Below are 22,191 nucleotides of genomic sequence, written 5' to 3'. Positions count from 1 at the left end.
ACTCCCCATCTCTTTAAAGAAGTGCAAATGACATTCATTCACTCATCTTCCTGTGTCAGATCCTAGATCCCATAGCATAAACTTTAATAGAATATTCAAACTGAAATGCTGATGAGATTCCCATAGCCAAAAATCATATTGGTATCAGCATCACTGTGAGCATGCAAGTCTCCTCCGAAATTGTATGTGTCATGGTTTTCATAAGCACACTCACTGGCTTATGAAATGCAGATCTCATATGCCTACCCAGTTACTGCATATATAAACTAGTGAGTGAAGAAATAGGCAAAAGAACTTAGAGTTTGGCAGCCTTCCCATGGAAATGACACTCCTATATCAGGACAGGTTGGGGCTGACAAGGATGTGAGGAACAGGCCCCCTAGAGGGCAGCAGAGTCCATTAAATTAGGAACATCCAAAGCAGGTGGAAGAGGGCTAATGGGGAGCTTTCCTGTTGGAGACACATAAGATCAGTCAACACATTTATGGAGGAAGAACCAAGGAAGTCCCAATTAATTTAAGGAGTTCAGTAATATAAGGGGGGAGTAACCAGGCATCGAAAATGAATAGGCTTACAGATAGAATAGGCACCTAGGTGCTGTAAAAGGAAACCAAGGCCCTCTGCGTGATAAATGCTGCTACCTGGGAAATAATAATAAATAGATACCATTTGCTGAGGAGCTTTATTTACCACATTGTCTGCCAACGTTAGATGATATTTTTTAAACTACAGCATTAGCAATGTACCTAAAAGCATCCCTACAATGAACAAAGCCTATAGTTCACAAAAAAAAGAATAAAATACTGTCCTTCCCCCAGGTGATACCAAAGATGTAAGCAACAGCATCAGTAAGAGCCGTAGGAGCCATAAGCCATTGTGGGAGACACTGATATTGTACCAAAAGGGAAAAACTCACATAAGAAGGGACAGGAAGGGTGTCAGTGAACTTTAAGCACATGTGCCAGTCTGGTTGGTGAAGCATTTGCTTTCTTCTTTCTTCCATCCCCTCCAATTTTGTTAGTCCTTTCCTGAAATTGTCCACCTTCTCCACCATATTTTTGTTTCTCACCCACTTACTCTTTTATACATTTATTTATTTATTATTTATTTGGAAACCCAGCGACATGATAGTTGTAGATCCTAGGATACAATGGTGTCTCTGACTTCATGGAATTTACAAAACTGTGTTACATTTGGGGGGAACAAGGCAGTCATCTCAAGAGAGTTAGCTTGCTCAGTGTGTTTTCCACTCTCTCCTCCTTATGCTTTGTCTTCCTTCTATAAATGACAGAGAAAAACTAGGTCTTTGGGTCTACAGTGCCTCATCTACTTGAGGACTGAGGTATCAGAAAAAGAACGTTCTAATCCTTTCATAGAATGTAGCTCTTCATGCCATTTACACATGTATCATAATTGTTAGTAGTTATACACAGCATGCCTCTCAGGCCAGAATAAGATCTACTTCCATTGTAGTTTTTTCCATTTTAGTTCTAGGAGTGTGGCCTTTCCAACACCAAATAAGTCACAATCATATAGAACTCATCTCACAGGGTGTTTGCATTATTAAATGCTCAAACCTCTGTAAAACACCAATCTTATGAAAGAAGGAGCTTTGTTTCCATTCTTCAAAGAAGAAATAAAATTACATGTTCTGTTCAAAATCATGCAAATAAGTGGCTATTCTAGTTTGCTTTCCATCGCCGTGATAAAACATCTCAACCAAAAGCCACCTGAGAATGGAAGGATTGTTTCATCTAGTAGACTACAGTATGTTTTTGAGGGAAGTCAAGGCAAGAACTCAGGCAGAACAAGAAATTAAGCAGAGAAGGGGCTTTAAATAGAAATCATGAAGGAAGGTTGCTCATTAGCTTGCTCTCAGGTTTGTGTTCAGTTATGTTTTTACAGAGCTTAGCCCACAAGTCTTGGAATAGCACCATTCACAGTGGGCTGAACACTCCTAATTATTAGAGATCAGTAAGATGCTCAGCAACCATGTCCATAAGCCAAACTGAAAGAAACATGTGTACATGTTTTGGTTGTTTGGGTTGAGTTTTTTATTTCTTTGCTTTTTATGAATACAATATTATTGACAAAAGATATGAGTATGTGGGAATTTTATTATCTACATTTTTTTGAAAGAATACCCCCTAGGTGCCAAAGATATGCGGATCCCTCTGTATATTATGTATATTCATCCATGATACACTCCTATATATACTTCTAAATACCCATGTAACTAGTTCCTACTTCCATATCTGTCTTAGTTAAGGTTTCTACTGCTGCTAAGAGACATCATGACTATGACAACTCTTACAAATGAAGACATTTATTTGGGGTAGCTTGCTCACAGTTTAGAGATTCAGTCCATTATCATCATGGTGGAGTACAGAGGTGGACAGGCAAACATGGTGCTGGAGAATTACTGAGAGTCCCACATCTTGAAGGCAACAGGAAGTCAACTGTGACTCTGAAGAAAGCTTAAGCAAAAGAGACCTCAAAGCCTGCCCCCAAGGTGACACACTTCCTTCAACAAGGCTACATCTACTTCAACAAAGCCACACCTCCCAAAAGTACCACTCTTTGTGAGCCTATAAGGACCAATTACATTCAAACTAACACAATACCAGACACATAATTGTAGGGAATCAAGAAAAACTAGTGAACGCTTCCTTGAGTGTCTCCCATTATAAAATTAAAACTGTCTATTTTCTACCTAATATGACAAATGTTTCTGTTCTAGTGATAAATTTTCACTTAAGGGAGGCAAATTGAGAAAATCCATAGGTTTTCACTTGAAGGAGAAAAATTAAGAAAATCCATCTGTTACCCATAAAATGTCAACTTAAAGCCAGGAAAATCTAATTCCCTTAATTAAAATGACTTTCTTAAAATCATGTAAAAGAATAGAAAGAAGCAGAACATAGATGTCTAGTAAAAAACTTATGACTTTGGTCCTCTCTTCTGGGTGCCATGGGCAGCGAAATAATTAGTCTGCATATTGTTTAACATCTCACAGGACCATGATTTAGCCAGGTACTCTTCCTTTCCATGGCTTCCTTTCCAGGCTTGGGCAGTAGTAGTAACAACAAGCATGGCTTCTCTTCCCATGCCCTTCACACCTCAGACACATATATGGGCCCAAACGATTCTGATATCCTTCTGCGACACCTACCTTACCTCATTTTAATCAAACTAAAGTGATTTTTACAACCTAAAAGAAAGAAAAAGTTGAGGACAGAGCAAAAGCACAAACAGAAACCAAGATCAAGAAGAAATCATGAAAGGATTTTGATAGTTGCCATTTCCCTTAGACTACTTAAAGACAAAATTTTGGTACAGGTAATATTTGTAGGAAGCAATGTATATCATGGTTACCAGGCTTGTGACTTTGAGCAAATTGCTTAATTTCCCAATATCTTAGGACTTTCTTACTTACAAAATAGGAACAAGAATAGTAACTAGTCAAGCGTGTTATGCCAGTTATTAAATCAAAGATTTGGGTATGTCCTTAGAACAGAGTGTGTTGTACGCTAGGTGGTTAATCAATAATAGCTTGTTTTGTCTTTATAATCCCAGGTTCTCCTCACACCCAGCCCTCTCTGTTTATTTAAACACAAAAACTTAAGGATAAATCCCCACTGGAAACAAAATCATTTCTATTATAATAAATTTTCCTGAAAAGCCCTTAGACCTGAGACAGATCCAAAACTTCCACTAATATTTAATTAATATTTTTCAAATTTTTCCCTTGAGGCTGGTCCTGATCTTGTGCAGTTTCTCCCTATACTTAACATTTACCTCCAGGCTGGAACATTTTCCTACATGAATATGCTGTGTACTTATAAAGCATCTTGGGACTAAATCCATGTCTTCTTCAAGACTTCTCTTGACTGAGACAAATGTTGAAGGAAAATATGCCATGAAAAGGCAATGACTGGAGAAGTTTTTTTTTTAATCTGAAAACTGTTCTCGTTGGAAGTGAGATTAGATATTGACCTTGGGGAATTCTCTGGAATCTAAATGAAAAATTTTATAAAATTTAATACATTTCCATAATATTTCATGCTGCAATTTAAACAGTTTAATTTATTAAAGTGTTCTCTTGTGGTTTGTTTTTTCTTGTTCAGTGGGTAGGTTTTTCGGTCATGTTTTTATAACATTAAAGAGAAAATGTTTGTGAAAAAAAGCTTCTGCACATATATTGAATTATTTCCTAAGAACAAATTCCCTTGTCTAGAGTTATTGGGTCAATAAAACCAATTCTTTACATTATGATTGCTTAGTTGCATTGCTTCTACACTTGTCAACTTCTGCCTTTATTTTCTTTTACAGAACACAGAATAATATGGTTTTTGACAGCATTTTGAATCTTTTCAAAGTTTATGTTTACCTCTGATGTTCTTTTATGAGACTTCTAAGCATGCTCATTTTTTTGTTTGTAAGCTGAAATCACTGAATGAATCAAACCAGCATTTTATATCTGTGCAAAAGATTTTTTTGTTTGTTTTGGTTTGGCTTGTTATCTATGGATCTGAGTTCATCTGTATTTTTCTTTTTTCATTTTATCATTGTCTTGAGAATTTCATACACTTATACAATGAAATATGGTCCTATCCTCCGTTCATTTTTACCCTCCTACCTTCTCCAAATTCTCTTCTGCATTAATGGGTATGCAATTTATGGAATATTTGGCAAGCCATTCTAATGTATTTTCTCATGTATGAATATACATAATTTTGAGGACCAAAGAGTTGCTGTGCAATGTCACATTGTGACAGCTTTTTATTGGGTCTTACTTCTTTTAAACTGAAGATCATTAGTACTTTTCCATCTATCTTCATCTAGAATTTTTCTCTTATCGACTTTGCTTGAAACTTTGGTTTAGACTTTCCTTTGGCATTCCTGGAAATACTTTAAGGCTTTTGGAGTCTTGCAGTCCTCATTGCTGTCTGTCTTCTGTTGCTGTGCTAGGTCACACACTGGCTTTCAGATTTCTTTGCTTTTCGGTCTAGGTGAACTCTAGGGGAAGGACTGGCATTTCATTTGTATGTTATGAGGAAGCCTGGAGAGTGGCTTTTTATCTACTTGGCCATTATGTAGTCAAATTTGACCTTTAGAAAATAATCAGGCTAGTTCTATTAAGCCCACACTGCTGCCTTCATATATGGCCTTTCTAGTAGCTCAAATACATTATCAACTACTTAAAGTTTTTCTCAGCATAAAATGAGGGAAGAGTAAGATGTTAACAAAGACCCTGTGATTTGGATGTAAAAGCACTATTTCTAGTCCCACTTCTAGGACTCACCAACTGTTGAGTCCCTGGGTATAAAGCTGAAATAGAAGCGTTCTTAGCCACAAGCTCTTAGTTTGAATGGTGGGGAGAAGCTTTTGGACTGTGTCCTGTGGTTCAGGAAATTTCATATCCGACTGTGTGTTCTTCAAATGCACAGGGCATGACAATTTATCTCATCTTGCGATTGCCTGGATCTAAAGTCAGGGTGACTCTAATGGGAAGAAGTGTCTTCTATTTGAATCCCTTGGATTTGTGGTTTCACTATGTTTTCATTTTAGTTCAGTTTCCCTGAATACTCCATTAACCACTTGCTGGTCTAAGATTGCACAGACTCTTATCCCAAAACTCCAACAATTGAGTGGCTTAGGAACAAGATTTATTTCTCACAGTTATAGAGATCGACTGAAAAGATCAAGACATTTCCACATCCAGTGTCTGGTGGAGGTCAACTATGTTTCTTAATGCATTCTTTGAAAATGTCATACATACATACAATGTATTTTGATCACATCCATCTGCCTATTTCTAACTCCTTCAAGATGACCTCACAATGTTACCTTCCCCAATTCATGCTTTTCTTCTTACAAATTTTTGTCCGATAAAATTATGTATTTTAGGATTTAACATTCAATTAAAAAATCAAAAATTTCAGTGTTTTCAAGTTCCTGGCAGATTATTCTTTGGTGAGTCATGGCTAAATCTGATAAATGTTATTCTTCAAACAAAATTTTAGTTATCCAAATGATACATTGTGAAGACTAAAATAATAAAAACTTTGAATTTTTAGAATTTCCTTTGTGTGGGTTCCTACCCAGTGGAAGGGGCAATCTTCTGTTGTCTCTGCTTTAAAGGCATGAATCCCACTCATGAGAGATCCAATACAACACTGCTACCCTTTACATTTGGATGCCATGTACTTTTGAGCAGTTATACACATATAGACAGTAGCACAGTGCAAGTCAGTTATTCAATTCTTTTGTTCTCAATTTCATACAACTCCAATCACATCCATTCAACTCTCTTTGATAATTAATCTGATCTCATTAGTAAGTCCAGGAGCACTTAACATGAATGTGATAAGCTTCCCCTCCTTGTGTCCAAATAGGTCTCCATAACATGATTCTCCTCATATTCATGCATTTATCCAGATCATCAAGTGACAAACATTATCACCTGTAAATAATGAGGTTAGCAGTGTCATAAGCAGAGGAAAGGTAGCAGTAACTAAAACTACTAAAAACCCATACCATCACAGAATTTACCATTTGCTAGAGATGTCACTGAGAAAGTATACAGTAGATTAAAGAACTAAATAAAATATTATTTGTATTTTATAAATACTCCTGATAAAAGCAGAAAATGCTAAGTAGACATACAGATTGAGACTTGTTCTTTTTAATGAGGGGATTTGGCAGAATGTACTGACATTTGAGCAAAGATTTTGAAAGGGTAAAGGAATTATCAAGTAGGAAAGCATGCCCTGCTTCTTTTTTTCTACAATTATTTTACCTCCAAACTCTAAACAATTTATTCTTTTCCTTAAACATCTTCATCTTTTCCTCATCCTTTGTCTCTTGACCCAAATCTACAAATTGTTTCAGTTGGACTGGGATACAACTCAGTAGAAGGACACTGTCCTAGCATGAGTAGGTATTGAGTGTCAATGTCCGGCACCACAAATAAAACAAAAAAAGATAAATAATAACAAAAATTCCTCATGGACATTTCATAACTCCTAAAGTTAACTTTTTATTTTCTTTCATTCATTCAGAGAATGTTTTTTCAGTGCCTATATTTTACAAACAGTAAATTTTTGTTTTGTATTCTCTGATCATTTCTCTGGTCTCTTAGGTTTATTCCTCAGTAATCTTAAAATCCTCCTTTACTTACCGAGATTAAAATACTTTCTGGGAATGTGTGTGTGTGCGTGTGTGCGTGTGTGTGTGTGTGTGTGTGTGTGTGTGTGTGTGTGTGTGTGTGTGTGTGTGTGTGTGTGTGTTGGAGGCCTGAAGTCAACCTAAACTATCTTCCTCAGGGACTGTCCACATTGAATTTTGAGACAGAGCTTCGCAAAGACCTAGAACTGACAAGTTTTCACAGGTTGGGCTAGTCTAGATTGCAAATGAGTTTGAGGCATCGTTCTCTTACTGCCATTCCGATATGGGAAGTTCAGTATATGCCACCACATTTCATCTCCCCAACATTGAAACTATAGTCATAAGCCACTCCACATGGCTTTTCACCAGGGTACTGGCATCTAACAAAGGTCTTCATGCTTGAATTGGAAGCATTTTAACATTGACAAACTTTGCAAACTCTTTATAATTTTTCTGTGACATTGAGTGATTTCTCCAAGTGCATCAAATGTCCCTCACTCAATACTTACTATATTTGTATTTTGTTGATTAAGGAGGATTCTTTCATTCCATATTGTCTTTCTCAGTTCTACCATACTTATTTTCTGAAAAAAACAGAAGGTAGTTGAAGAAAATATAAATTTGCTTTACAATTGGGAAAGACTTATAATGATAAATGTTTTTCGGAGAGTGTACTCCTATCCCTTTATTCTTTAAACTTATTCTCCCTCTTCTCATTAGTGTCCTTTCCAGAATAAAGTTTTAAATTTTTCACATAAAATAATTTCAATATGAATAAAGATGTATCTCAGTAACAAAACATACATTTAGCATGCATAAGGCATTAGATTCAAACCAGTATGCATACATGCATACACACGCATGTGCCTGCACGCACACACATGCACACACAAACATATACACACACACACAAACACACACGATGGGGGGCAATGTAAAGGAAAAGAGATGTTGAGAGAGAGGCAGGAGATATTTTGAGGAATAAAAGTGGAGATATTATAAAACACTTTTGAAGAGTTTAAATGACTGGTCATTAACCTAACAGAAGATTTCAAAAAATATGCTAAGTTCCTTTTGTAAGATTTGTAAAGCCATAATAAATTTAGTACTCCAGTAATGCCATTTAAGTTGGGACTCTACAATGGTATTTTAGTTGCACCATCCAATGCACAAATATAAATACCGAGTATTTAGCATCGATATATGAAGTGTTATTCAATGACAAGTTATTAACAGCTTCCTTTCTAAATTATTTCTGTCATAAAACAAAGATCCCTCTCTTTGCCTTTGCCCCATCTCTACTTCTTAAACAATTACTTTTCCTCTTCTATGTGGCCTTCTTCTACAATTACTTGTGTTTCTATTCTTCTTTTCTTCCTTCTTCCATCATTATGTGAATCTGCTAAGGCAAGATCTGATTATCTTTGCCGATGGCATATAAGCCTACATCTTATATGCTTGACTAGCATCTAGTTCATAAGTTAATCCATTACCTCCCTTGAATTTGTTATAAAGATCCATTTTAATCCAAATACAAACCAGTGTTAACACTTTGGAAAAGGGATAATTCTAAGGAGCAATAATTATCTTGATTCCATTCCATTTTATTTTATGTCCTTTTTTACTTGTGAGATAGCAGAAAAAGATACCAAAGAGAATGTTACCAAACTAGGCTAAACATGTCTTCTCATAGCAACTTCCTTTCTCATTGCCTGATGAATGCCAGGCATCACATCAATGAAAAAAAAGTACACACTCTCCAGCCTTGTACCTTGAAAAGTTATCCTAGAAGTTGTTTTCTATTGGCTTGTCTTGTGGCTTTGGAAAAGTCAATTAAATCAGCCTTGCTGTCCTCATTTGGAACTAGAACTGATTGTTTCTCCACTTACCCCACCGATTTAGAACAAATGAGTAAGAAACTATTTCTACACAAGCACTCCATCTCAAAAGAGCCTGCAGAAGGGCTCATCTTCAATACCTTTAGATGCGTGTTAAAGGGATAGAAGTACTCATTTTAGACAAAACAGCTAGTAGCTCCCTGAAGAGGTGAGCTATTTGGTTCTGCTACAAAATATATTTGATTTCAAACTGTCGATCACCCAAAGCTGACTTTCAGAATTTTAATGTTTATAGGAACCTTTCATATACACAGAACAGGCCTTATTTTTTCTTTTAATATTGCCAGTATGTAAATTAAATTCATATACAGTATCGTTCAGTAAAGTGAAACAATGACGCTTAGTCGTTTAGTTGTAAAAACTTGAAGATGAAAGGTTAAAGTTGGGTTTTAAACTCTGACTTTGCATTCAAAGCACAGATTAGATTAACCACTTACTGATTGTCTTGTATTAATTTACTTAATCTTTCAATTTTACATTTCTTCTTAAGTAACATGGAAATAATCATAGCAGAGCCTCTGTCACAGAACTGCTGACAGGAAAAAAATTAGCTAAAGCTCTAGTGCAAAGTGTGATACATGGTAAGCGATAAACAAACCCTTATTAATTATTATCTCTTCTAGATGCTAGGGATTGAATTCTTTCTAGCATTAACTAGAATGTGGCAAATTTACAGATCAATTCATTATGTAAAGTGTATATTGTGTTTGCTTTATTCTCAAAGTAAAAAAACCTTTCCCAGATTTTTCATATACCATTGGCATCAACACATAAATATCACAGGTCAGCCTCGGTTACGGTGAGAAGCAGAAATCCTTGTTTTGGTGTGGGGTGACCATGTTTGCAGTCATGGCTCTTCCTCAGCCTGGCACTTAAGCACACAATCACATCTTTCTGTTTGCTCCTGTCCTTGTTCATGCTCACTAGGTACAAAGACAGGAGACTGGCCCAGCACAAGTCGGAAATAGAGTGTTTCACCCCCAAAGGGAGTATGGGGAATGGTGGGAGAGCAACAATGAGCAGGTAAGCAAACTGTGAGTGGCCTGAGGTGGTGTGAATTAAATGTATGCAAGCTAGAGGAAGAGGCGGCTCCCTGCTCTGGGTCCTTGCTCAATTATGCATTCCATTCAGTAAGTCCAATGCGGGCCACCACTGGTTTGTTGTGTGTGTTTGATCTGTAAAACCTATGCCATCCTCATGCTAACTAATGGGAGCCTCCTGTCCCAGATGCTGCTGTTTCTTAGGGTTGTGCGCTTTGCATGTCAGAAGCCTTAGCTAACAGTCAGTTCGTCTCTGGATTGTAATTTATTGGCCAAACAGTTCTGGAGTTTGCAAAGTGGAAGATATTGGAGGAAATTCACTTTTTAGGAGTATCCAATTATTTAATGAAAGAAATGCAAAAGATAAGGACTGGAAACATTGCTATTGAGGGAACACTGAGACAGGAAGTTAATCTGAGTTATATTGAATGTAATATGTAATAGCTAAGAGCAAAGACAATGCCAAATGAGTGTATGATAATGCAAGAGACATTTTTAAACTCAAATAAGGAAAACTAATCCTCCTCTGGTACTATAGCTTTGCAGCTCCTTGACTTCGTTGTGTTGGTGGTGAACACTTTCCATCGCTGTGCTGTGCATGTTTCTTTGTACTAGGAATTTCCAACTGAGCTGTACCCTGTGGGATGGGGTACGTGGTACTATACGCAACAAGTGAGCTGTGTTGCATGAAATGAACGCGCTTTTTTTTTTTTGCATGCAACTGCGTTTTAAGAAAAGGGCTCTAGAGATACAATTAGGATTATATTAAACAATTCAGTAGTCTAGAAAAAAAACTTATACTGAGAAATCACTGCAGCTAACTCTCCTGTTAAATATTTTTGGGTGATTTCTCAATTCAACTGTGCTACAGAGCTGTTAAGGGAAAGTGTTGCAGATTACCCTATATGTAAGAAATGAAGAAGTTCAGAAAGTAGTGTGTCCATTTGTGTTTGCATGTGCTGAGAGCTTAAGGCCCAGCTATATAATCGGAAGATAAAATTGTTGACTCCTATTGAAATTTTACCTCCCAAACACTCTGTTTGCTTCCTCAGTGGTGGGATCTTACCCATTTTCGGCTTAATGGCTCACTTCTTTCAAGGACCACTACACTGAACAACTGCTGGGGTCGATTCATGGCAGTCTGTGAAAATGCTTCCAGGAACTGTGTGGTTGACATCACAGAAGCCATAGACAAGCGCTTAACAAATAGGGTTCATAGCTTTCAGAGACAATGTAATGAGTGTGTACACATGTAGGCACTTTTATGTCCATACACACTCTTCTGCCCAAAATCCCTTTCTTGGGTCTCAATAGATAGTTTTATGGAAGTGACTCAACAGATCACCTTTGTGGCTCTTGATATCCTCTCACTGAGATAATACAACATGGTATAACTTCTGCCCTTGGAAAATAAGCCAGCAGCTTTGGAGAAGAGTAGACAAGGTAATGGTGATTACATCAAATAGTGTCTGGAAGGTTCTGTCCCTAAGACTTCTGATAAGAAGTCTAGAACTGGAGTTCCCAAAATCAGCACAGGATCCACTGCCTATCAAACACACTGGAGAAAATCATGGATGTACAACATCAGACATTGTTGTGTAACAGGATGGCCAGGGCATTTCAATATACATATTGTGTATGTATATGTATATGTGAATATGCATTTTGCAATAAGCTATTCATTTGGGAGATTCTGTGGAGCTATTTAAGATAAGCGTAAGTTCCCAGTTTTTCCATTAAGTGGTCTTTTAATCAATTTTTAGAATTCTCTGATCTAGTCAGTCCAAAGACTGGATTTTTTAAAGTTTTATTTTATTTCTTATTTAAATTAGAAACACGCTTGTATTACATGTCAATCCCAGTTCCCTCTTTCTCCCCTCCTCCCCTGCCCCCCAGTAACCCCCTATCCCATCACCTTTCTGCTCCCTAGGGAGGGTGAGGCCTTCCATGGGGAATCTTCAAAGTCTGTCATATCATTTGGAGCAGGGTCTAGACCCTCCCCCCTGTGTCTAGGCTGAGAGAGTATTCCTCTATGTGGAGTGGGCTCCCAAAGCCCATTTGTGTCCTGAAAATAAATGCTAATTCACTACTAGAGACCTCATAGATTAATCAGACCTCCAAACTGACATCCACATTCAGGGGTTCTGGAACAGTCCTATGCTGGTTTCCCAGCTATCAGTCTGGGGTCTATAAGCTTCCCCTTGTTCAGGTCAGCTGTTTCTATGGGTTTCTCTAGCCTGGTCTTGACGTCTTGGATTTTATAAATTCTGTCTTGACTAATAACAAAAATAAGAGGACAGAAGGAATAGGGCATAGAGGTACCCCAATCCAAAAGACCAAGTATCTCTGAGTCAGATTCAGATATACAGAGGTGACCATTTCAATATATAATTCAGGAATAGCCCACTTTTATACAACAGCAAAATACCATTCATGTTTTGTGTGTTCAGTTGTTTGAATATGGTCAAAGTAATGACAAGGCTTATTTTACTGATGTATCATAGAAGAAAAGGGGACTAGTGCAAGCATAAGTAAAGGCATTTTGTTGAAGTAATATCCTAAGCCTCACAGATAAGGAGAGTTAATTGTGGACAAATGGTCTTTTCATTGGACCTTTTCTTCTCATGTCCTTGGCATCAAGGAGAAATTGAGAGGAAGTGAAGAGCGGGTGACAGGCAGGCGGAAAGAGTAAGGAAAAGATGTGTTTTGGTTGTCTAAGAATGATTCAGGACAGGAAAAGACCGAAAAATACACAAAAAGTAACACTAAAATTCACAAGATGCGTATATCCTTTTCCCTCAACTTTATACTTGATCTCATAAATAAGCAGATAAATTATAACAGTGAGTTTAAAGTGAATATTTAGAGAAAATAGGCCAAGATGGAAATAAATATTATGAAAATTGTTTCTCATTAACGATCCAGAATAGTTAGTTCCAATTTGTTTACTTGGGATTAAATATTTAACAAGAAGATTAAAAGATGCTTATGAGAAACCTGCAGACATTGCCCTTTTCTTCTGACATGGTTTCCTTTTTCTGTTCTTCCTAAAGTCTCCCTTAGTCACAACCCAGGCCTCCTCACTTAAGTAACCTTGTCTAGATAACCCCTCACAGACATGACCAGAGACTATTTCCACGATGATTATAAATTCTTCCAAGTTGATGATCAAAATTAATCCTCATACATATTCACTTCTCCCCTCCTATCTTCACCCAAATGTTGATAAAGGGATTAGACCATCGCATGCACCTATAGACACACTAGCTTAATGGAGTGCTATGTTTCCATATTCTCTTTACACTCAAAGTTTGTGTGTGCAGATGTGTTTGAGTAGCGTGTCACTTTTCATGTTTTCACAGTGTATAATCTTAGTGTGTGTCAGAATCTTTCTAAATGAAGAAGTATATGAAACCCCATCCAGGCAAGTGCTATAACCATGTGTGCTCTCTCAATCTTGTTGCTGCCATGTAGGTTCACACACAGATGGTCCACCCTCAGAAATGACTAAACCTCAATAGTGGATATTATTATCTCCAGTCACGAGAAGGGCACAGGGACACAGAGTCTGTGTTCTGATGTGTTCATGCTTCCCCATGATAGAAAATCATAGTTACTTTGTCTCTGACAACGGCCTGCATTAGTCCAAATAAGTAGTTAGATGTATAGTCCCTCACCAGTACTACAAGAAAAAAGGGTAGAGTGAGGTTACTTTATGAAAAGGAGGGAGACTAATGCTGATATTTTATAGCATTAGTTTTAGGAAGTGTTAATGCCCAATCACTTGAATAACTGATTTCACCTATGATGAAACAAGACAAGCAGAAAAGGAAGATCCTGGCTTTACAGTCAAGAAGTAAAAACTATGATGTTAGGTGAATGCTAGATTTTGTAGAGTACTTTCTGTTTTAGCCTCCCTTAATAATATGGATAAAATCTTGCAACTGTATACACTGCACTTTGCTGTGTTCCTATTAGGTAGGAGATTTTGAAAAGTGGGCAGAAACTAGACAGCAAAGCTGAGTACTATGAAATTTGAATTCATCATTTCATCTAATTCTGTGTCTTATAAACCAATTTAAACTGATTCTTCAATGTAGTTTTGTCTTAAAATGCTGGCTTATTGTTCGTGCACAAAACAGATATGTTATATGTGTAGTAAATTCTAAAATATGTGAAATGAACTTTTCGAACCTAACAGCTTTTCAACATGATGCTCCACATTCCTTGGAGATTTGGCACACTGCTCTATCAGTCACCTTGACTTGGGTAATTTAGTTAAGATCCATACATCTGAGGTTTTATATCTACAGTAATAATACCGTGTATGCTGAACACTCGGGATTGTATAATTTGCCTCATTTCACTAATTCTCCCAGCCTACAGTTTGACACCTGCTACCATTCTGAGCACTGAAGAGGCATACAGCACCTGCCTTGGGCTGCTCTAGATTTGGTGTGGGAGTTGACTTGCAAATAGTAGGCCCATTTAAAAAAGTGTTATGACACACAGCTGTTTGTGAAGGTCAAATATGATAACACAAGTAAAAATAACTCGCTATCGGTGAAGTTCTATTGAAATGGATTCTATTACCATCCACAATGTGCATTTTATGCAAGATTTATAATAAAGCTGAGTTCCCTGACTAGCCCATAGATACAAACAACTATATCTTGTTTGATTTTTTTCTTTACTAACTTGCTGAAAAAGACATCACTTCCTATTTTGGAAAAGCATAGACAAAACTAAGTTCCGTTTAATCTTAGTTGGGATACCTGACACAAAGCTTGGAATGTGTATGTCATGATGAAATATAATTTAGGTTTTAGACTTCAATGCAGGTAACGGAATCATGGATCAAAAAAAAACACTTAATTTAAGAAAAATTATTTCAATGACTCAAAAGATGCCAAGCTTTTGCACATACACAATGGCACATTCTAGTTTGTGAATTAATGTCTCTTTATGGGAACTTGGGTGCACCAGGGGTAGTACTGGTAGTATCATGTACTTTAACAGTTTTTGAATAGGCCTCCTGTTGCTGTTAAACCACAAAAGATAGAACAAAGTGGTTCTTCTATGGAAATTTCGTTAGCCATTAAAGGCCTGGGAAGAAATAATCTTTGGGACAATTATCATAAAAATATATTGTCACCAATAGTATGGAAAGAAGAAAAATCTACATCTAAGGAGATGAAGAAAGGTTTTGTGGCATTAGACATGGTGGAATACATCTCTCTGTGAAATATGCAATATGCACATTAGTGGATTTTTTTGCTTATCTATGTTGCTTAAAGTCCCTAGTCTTTAGACTACATTAAGCTGCACTTTACTTGAAAATCATTCATTTACACATAATTGTTCACTAGCAATGCCCCCCCCAAAGTCTTCTTATTATGAAGAAAAACCCAATGGGCAAAAGTAAATGTGTTTTCTCCCCACAGTTTTCCCACCAGTCCATTCCATTTCATTTTCACTCAGTCACAGTCATTTATATGTTAGCATCATAGCATAGCATTCCTATACTATCAAAACTACCCCTTAAAGAACCTTGGTTTGCTTAAGTTGCTTCTCTGTCTTTAAATCTCTAAAGGACTTTTAAATTTTTTTGTTTTTTGTTTTTTTGTTTTTTGTTTTTTGGGGTTTTTTTTGGTTTTTCGAGACAGGGTTTCTCTATGTTGTTTGGAGGCTGTCCTGGAACTCGCTCTGTATATCAGGCTGACCTCGAACTCACAGAGATCCGCCTGCCTCTGCCTCCCGAGTGCTGGGATTAAACGCGTACACCACCAACGCCAGGCCTAAATTTTGGGTTTTAACAGGATCTTGTATGGAAGTGGTGCTAAATTTGAAACATCACCACTAGGTGAAGCAGTGAAGAAGGTTCAAGACGATAATAGACAACGGTGCCTGAAGTCAAATAATCTAGAAACAGAAGTATCAAATGCACACCATTAAATAAGTTAGAATTTTACAGTAGAAGAATCGAACAGAAATGGATCATAAGTTTTTCTTTCTCTGCTCATTTATTAGCCAAGCATGTGGACTACAGTTGTTCTGTTAAACTATTGATCTATTTCAGTCAATGAAAAGCGCATTAGTAAGTTAATCGAATAGTAGAAGAAATGAGGGGGTCAATGCAGAGCCCTTAGTTGGAGGTGCCCACACAGAATTCTTACAGCACACAAAACAGTACAAACTCTTATCTTTTGAGGCTTTGACTGTCACATCATCTCCACATACTCAAACAAGATCATTGGCTGTCTCTTGAATGGTTTTTATGGTTTTCTCAAATTTAGATTCTGCTTCCTTGATGAAGAAGAACAATGCCTTTCAGTCTTGTAGCATTTCATTATGTTCGTTCAACTGCTGAAGCATGGCTGCATTTCATCCGTTGTGGGGAGGTGACTCTCTCTGGCCACTGCTGCTGGCAATGTCTTTTCCTTCCTGTCAAATTTTGAATTCTTTGTTATCTGTCCTCCATCAAAGCTCTGCAAATTGAACGCTTTTCCACGTGCTCCACTATTTCTTGTTGTCTTTGCTATTTGCAGCCTTCCACCTCCCATTTTCTTCCTTAGTTCAAATTCCTAGGGAAAGAAAAAAACAAACTCATCTCTGTCAAACTATTGTGACTAAATACTGACAGCCATCTTTTGTGTTTATATTTTCTCCTGATTTATTTTTTCTGTCACCTTTGAAATTCGTCTTACCTGTCAATAGTGCTCATCAACAAAATCAAAAGCATCGAAAATTGAAAACCACTTGTGAATATACCATCTACAATTTGTTGACTGTTGTCTTAGGGTTTATATTTCTGTGATAAAACCCCACAGCCAGAGGGTTACAGTTCATGACCACCAGGACATGAAGCACAGCATCAAGCAAGCAGTCATGGCACTGAAACAGTAGTTGAGAGCTTACATCTGATCCATGAGCATGAGGCAGACAAAGCTAACTGGAAATGACAGAGGTTTTTGAAAACCAACCCCATCCCTGTCACACACCTTCTCCAATAATACTATACTTTCTAATTCCTCCCCAAGATTATCATCAAGTGAGGACCAAGTATCCAAATATATGAGCCTCTGGTGGACCACTCCCTCATTTTCTTATTTTAATTATTTTATTCTTGACATTTTTGAAAAACAATATATTTTGGTTGTGATTTCCCTCCCCCAACTTCTCCCAGATTATTTCCACCCACTCAACTCCATCCACATTCTTTCTCTTTGTCTTTAAAAATAAAGCCAGAAACACACACATGCACCACACACAAACACAAACAAAACCCACACAAGAATACAAAATTGAAAATTAAAATATATAAGCAAAAGATCAAAATATTTTAAATGCTCAAACAAAGCAATATGAGACAAAAAGATTACAAAAATATCACTGAATTCATTTTGTGTTTTCTATATACTCCTGGGCATGAGGCCTGCCCTGAAATATGATTGATATACCCAGTAAGATTCTAGTGGAGAAAACGTTTTTCTTTGCAGGGTGTATAATTACAGATAGCTTCTTATTTAGGTGTGGGAACCTATGTTAACTTTCCTCTGCCCCCACTGAGACCCCTGTGATTGTTGCCTCCATACTTGTGAGTTTATCTTTTCATCAGTCCTGTTGTGTCTGGAGGACACTGTTTCTTTAGTCATACATCCCTACGGGCTCTTACTATCTTTCTGCCACCTCTTCTGCATGTATCCTCTTGAGCTCTGATTGAAAGAGTTTGATGAAGAAATTCCACTTAGAAACAAGTGCTCCAAAATCTTTCTTTCTCAGCACATTGTCCAGTGATCTGTCTCTGTGTTAGTTTTCATCTGCTGCAAAAACAAGCTTCTCTGCTGATGGCTGAGCAAGGCACTGATCTACAGGTATAGCATATGTCACTGAGAGTCATTTTATTGTTCTGTTCCTTTAACAGAACAATATTGCTCTCTTTCAAACCAGCACAACAATATTTGTTCAAACACCAAAAGTTTTAAGATGGCATGACTGTAAATTACTCATACAATTAAAACATACACTATTTATTAAAACCCCAAAATGAGTCAGAGAGAACTAGAACTACCCAGAAAAGTGGTTCTATTATTTCTAAGCATGAATAAAGACTGAAAAATGTCATATAATATTAGCATACCCAGTGTTGGCTTTTAATGCTTTCATCAAGGCATCTAGTCATTATCTCTAGCAAAAGTTGGCACCCGATCAACTGATATTATTGGAATTAATGACCAGAAGATGTGCAGTGAGATTTCTTGCTTCTCTGAGTAACTATATGACTAAAAAGTACATAGGTATGGGCTAAATATAAATCAAATGATAAATCTTATCTTCTTAAAGAACAAACTATTTCCAAACACCTAAAGTTTGTCATTCATAAAATAAGGAATGGTAGCGTGTGTGTGTGGGGTGTGTGTGTGTGTGTGTGTGTGTGTGTGTGTGTGTGGGTGTGTGTGTGTGTGTGGGTGGGTGTGTTTAGTGTAAGGTCATGGACATTGAAATCAAAACTGTAAGTCATGATATAGCATTTATCTCATATGGTCATTAATTAAGTCAAACTATGTAGGATAAGCAACCTAATCTCACTGAACCTATCTTTTAAAAGGCTATATTATCTTTTAAAAGACCTATACTGGCAATGATACCACCCACCTTGACAATCAGATCTTTCCTAAAAGTCTTTTACATAATATTATGCACATAAAAGATGGTGTCATTTGTGTTTTGCATCTGTGTTTGATAATGTATTCCTTGATTTCATTTCCTTAGAGTTAAGTGTTTTCACTATGTAAATCTCTAACACATACATCATCAGAGATGCTTAAATAGTTTCTATCAAAACAGTTTTAACATACATTTATGCTATAATTGAGGCAATTTATATAGATAATGCCTCCATTTTCATAGGTATAGTGTGTTTCTTAATGCAATTTAAAAAATCTAGATGTTAACTTTTAAGCAAATCTGCATTCTTTTGCCTACTTTGGAAAAGTCTGAATATAAAAATATTAACTTCTTAATTTATTTTTACAAAACTTGAACAATTTGTAGTTCAAGGTAAGTAGATAGTAAGGCATATTGACAAAGGTTTTTCCATATAGTGTAATTATTATTGCAAATTTTCTGCTTGTATTAGACTTACTTTATTAACTCTTATCATTAACTTACTATTTTCTGATACAATTCTATAGGCATCATTAGCTAAGGATGTTTCCAGTTTCTTAGTATTTTCATAAATATTTTTGTCTTAGGAAGCACAAAATTGCAGGGCAACTCCCTTCTGGCTAATCTCAAAGCTAAAAAACACAAACAAAAGAGGTCCAGAAATGAAAACTACTTAAAAATATCTTTTGGAGATTTTATGGCCTGAAATTTTGAAAGTTGGTAAGGCACTAATTCAACTATTCACCACCACCAACAACAACAAAGAGGTTTATTTTTTTAACTCAGAAAAAGGAAATTTTTAAAGCTTATATGCTTATATGTCACACTGTAAGACTAAATTAGTGTTTAGAAGGGACAATTACACAGGTTGTTTAGCTGCATTTGATATTAACAGAAACATTATATATATTCTGCAGACTTTTGTGATGGTCTCACTCTGATGTGTACTGCCTAATGATGGCATACTGGGGCAATATGCTCCAATTTTCTCAGATTTGGGCAGATGAATAGGGAGGTGAGAGAGGTCACCAGGCTGATAGCCAGAGTCTGTTGCAATGAATGAATTATTTAGGAGTCCTACACAAAAAGAGACCAAGAACAACTGTAGAAAATACAGGTCAAATGTACCATTTTGGCAACCCTGAAATGTAAAGAAAAAGAAACACCCAGCCACTGACAACTCCCCCCCCTCTTAAATAACATTACAATTTTCTTATTTCAGCAATGAAGAGAAAATTAACATAAAAAGGAGATGTTAGATTTTACAATATTATACTTTGAAATGGATTAGTGATCTTTGAACAAACAAGAAGTGGTATTTTACACCCACCCTCCAAGTTGGAGGGACTGTCTTATCCTGTCCTTTCATCTTCCACTTACCTTTTGAAACTCAGTATATGCAGCGGGGAAAGGTTAAAAGCTATAGACAAGTAAAGCTATATACCCTTCCTCTTTTCTTACCTTGGTTCAATAGACCAGACATATAAACCTGCAGCTGAAAAAAAACTTCTCAGTTGAAGTAATCAATACATTTTACTTTGTGTAAATGAAAGATGTAATGATGATGAATAATTTTCTGCATTTGCAGAGATGCAGTACTTGGGTGATTATCGAGTGATCATCTGGGCTCCTTGTAGAAGTAATATGAGTGTGTATCGTCTATTCTTTGCTGACAGGAACGAGTACAGAGATCCTAAGTGGGCCTTCTGTTAACATCAGTCAGGGGCAGATCTCAAAACCACAACTTCTGTCCTATCTCATCTCCATTACCCAAATTGTCTCAGTAAATGTTCACCACTGAGACGATTCACTAAAACCACTGTGTGTGTGTGTGTGTGTGTGCAAGCATGTGCATGCACATATGCATGCACACACACACTCCTCTGTGTGTGGGGGGCCCATATATAAGAGTTACAAAAAGAACTGATTTGTGATTCGAATTATAGAAAAGATATGTTTTTATATTTAGTTAAAATTTTGTTTGTACATACTATATAACAAACAGATCTATAAACAAAATAATTGAATTTTACTAATACTAGATGTTGAAAATGTAATTGAGACATCCAAAAATACAGTGTAAACACTTTTTAAATGAAGTGCATTGATCCAGTTAATTAGTGCCTACAAAAATAATTTAAGCAATAATCGTGTTCTGTACAAGTCACTAGATGTTGTGTTTATAACAGGGAACAAACTGTCTGTCTGTGCCTTTAAGGTGTCCCACCCAGAAGATAAAGCAGATATAAGACAGAGCCTTACATGCCTAAATTCTGTGATTATGAGAATCCAACTGAGCCAGGGTTGGGTGGGAAGATGCTTTTTATAGGACAATTAAGATGAAACAAATAAAATGAAAGGGATGGAGGGAGGATGGGAGATAGGAAGGAAAGAAGGAAGGAAGGAAGGAAAAATTAAGTTGGGCGCAGAGGAGGAGAGGGAAGACAAGATGTGCCTAAGCAAAAGAGGAAGAACAAGACAGCAATAGTGAGGCCAATGAGAACTTTGAGGAAGAAAGTAAAACAGATGTGACCACCCAAGAAAATCATGTAGGATGATAAAACTTAGAGTGGGTCGAGTCACAGGACTACGGAGTTCTAGTCTGGAAAAGAAACAACTGGGGGGACTTTATGGAATTACACACTGCTTTACTTTCCATGGAATTCTCTTTTCCTTAAACGCAGAGACAAATAGCACTCTCTGAGATGATTTTCTCACACATTAACCCAAAGGTTTCCTAGTACACTACTTCACTGCATGACTATGTATGAAAGAAAAGATTGCTAATGTTAACACAGAAGTTATACTCTATCACAATAAATTGAGGGGGAAGAGAGAGGGGGGAGGAATAAAGATGTGCATGTGTGTGTATGTGTATGTGTTAGAAAAAGAAAGAGGGAAAGAGAGAGACCGAGAGTTTTAAAAGCAGATGTTTGCATAACCTTCCTACTAAAAGTTGAAGCATCCCTAGGGTAAAACTTGGATGAACTGGTTCAAATACTCTTCTGGTTTCTAGCCCATGCTTTGTATTAAAAGGGGTGCAGTGACCTGAAAGTCTAATTACCCCTCTCCAAATGTCTGTTTCCTGGTCTGCTGGTAACAGAAAATGGGACTAGTTGGCAGCCATCCTCTAAATCAAATCCCATAAATAACCTGGGCAATTATTCTGGGCTATGCTATAGAAGTTAGCGGACACTTGGGAATACAAGAGTAATGAACTATGAACTCCAAGTCAAGTTAATGCAAAATGGAAATGTAAGTACTGAAACTATTAGAAGGAAAGTCGAGTACCTGTCAGAACTCCTTCAGCTACTACAGATGTACAGCTAACTGCAAACTTGGGAATGACTCATCCTTTCTTACCAGAGAGTGGCCATGTGTGGGACACTTTACATTCTGATATACTGAGATGATTA

General features: G+C 36.9%; 1 protein-coding gene across 4 annotated transcripts in view; it reads left to right on the top strand.

Moving 5' to 3' along the window:
- Positions 1-22,191, top strand: part of Grm5 (glutamate metabotropic receptor 5) — a 456,261-nt gene that overhangs the window by 427,691 nt on the left and 6,379 nt on the right. For 3 of the 4 annotated variants that reach the window (XM_005085371.3, XM_013124691.3, XM_013124693.3), the window contains exon 10: positions 9,996-10,091. The exons of the other annotated variant lie outside the window; for it this stretch is intronic. In XM_005085371.3, the coding sequence (XP_005085428.2) occupies positions 9,996-10,091 (96 nt within the window). The remainder of the gene's footprint in view (positions 1-9,995; positions 10,092-22,191) is intronic. 4 annotated transcript variants of the gene reach the window in all.

Source organism: Mesocricetus auratus, unplaced genomic scaffold, assembly GCF_017639785.1.
Source record: "Mesocricetus auratus isolate SY011 unplaced genomic scaffold, BCM_Maur_2.0 Super-Scaffold_4256, whole genome shotgun sequence".
Classification (NCBI taxonomy): Eukaryota; Metazoa; Chordata; class Mammalia; order Rodentia; family Cricetidae; genus Mesocricetus; species Mesocricetus auratus.
The sequence above is the reverse complement of the archived record's forward strand: the minus strand, read 5'-3'. Positions and strand labels throughout refer to the sequence as shown.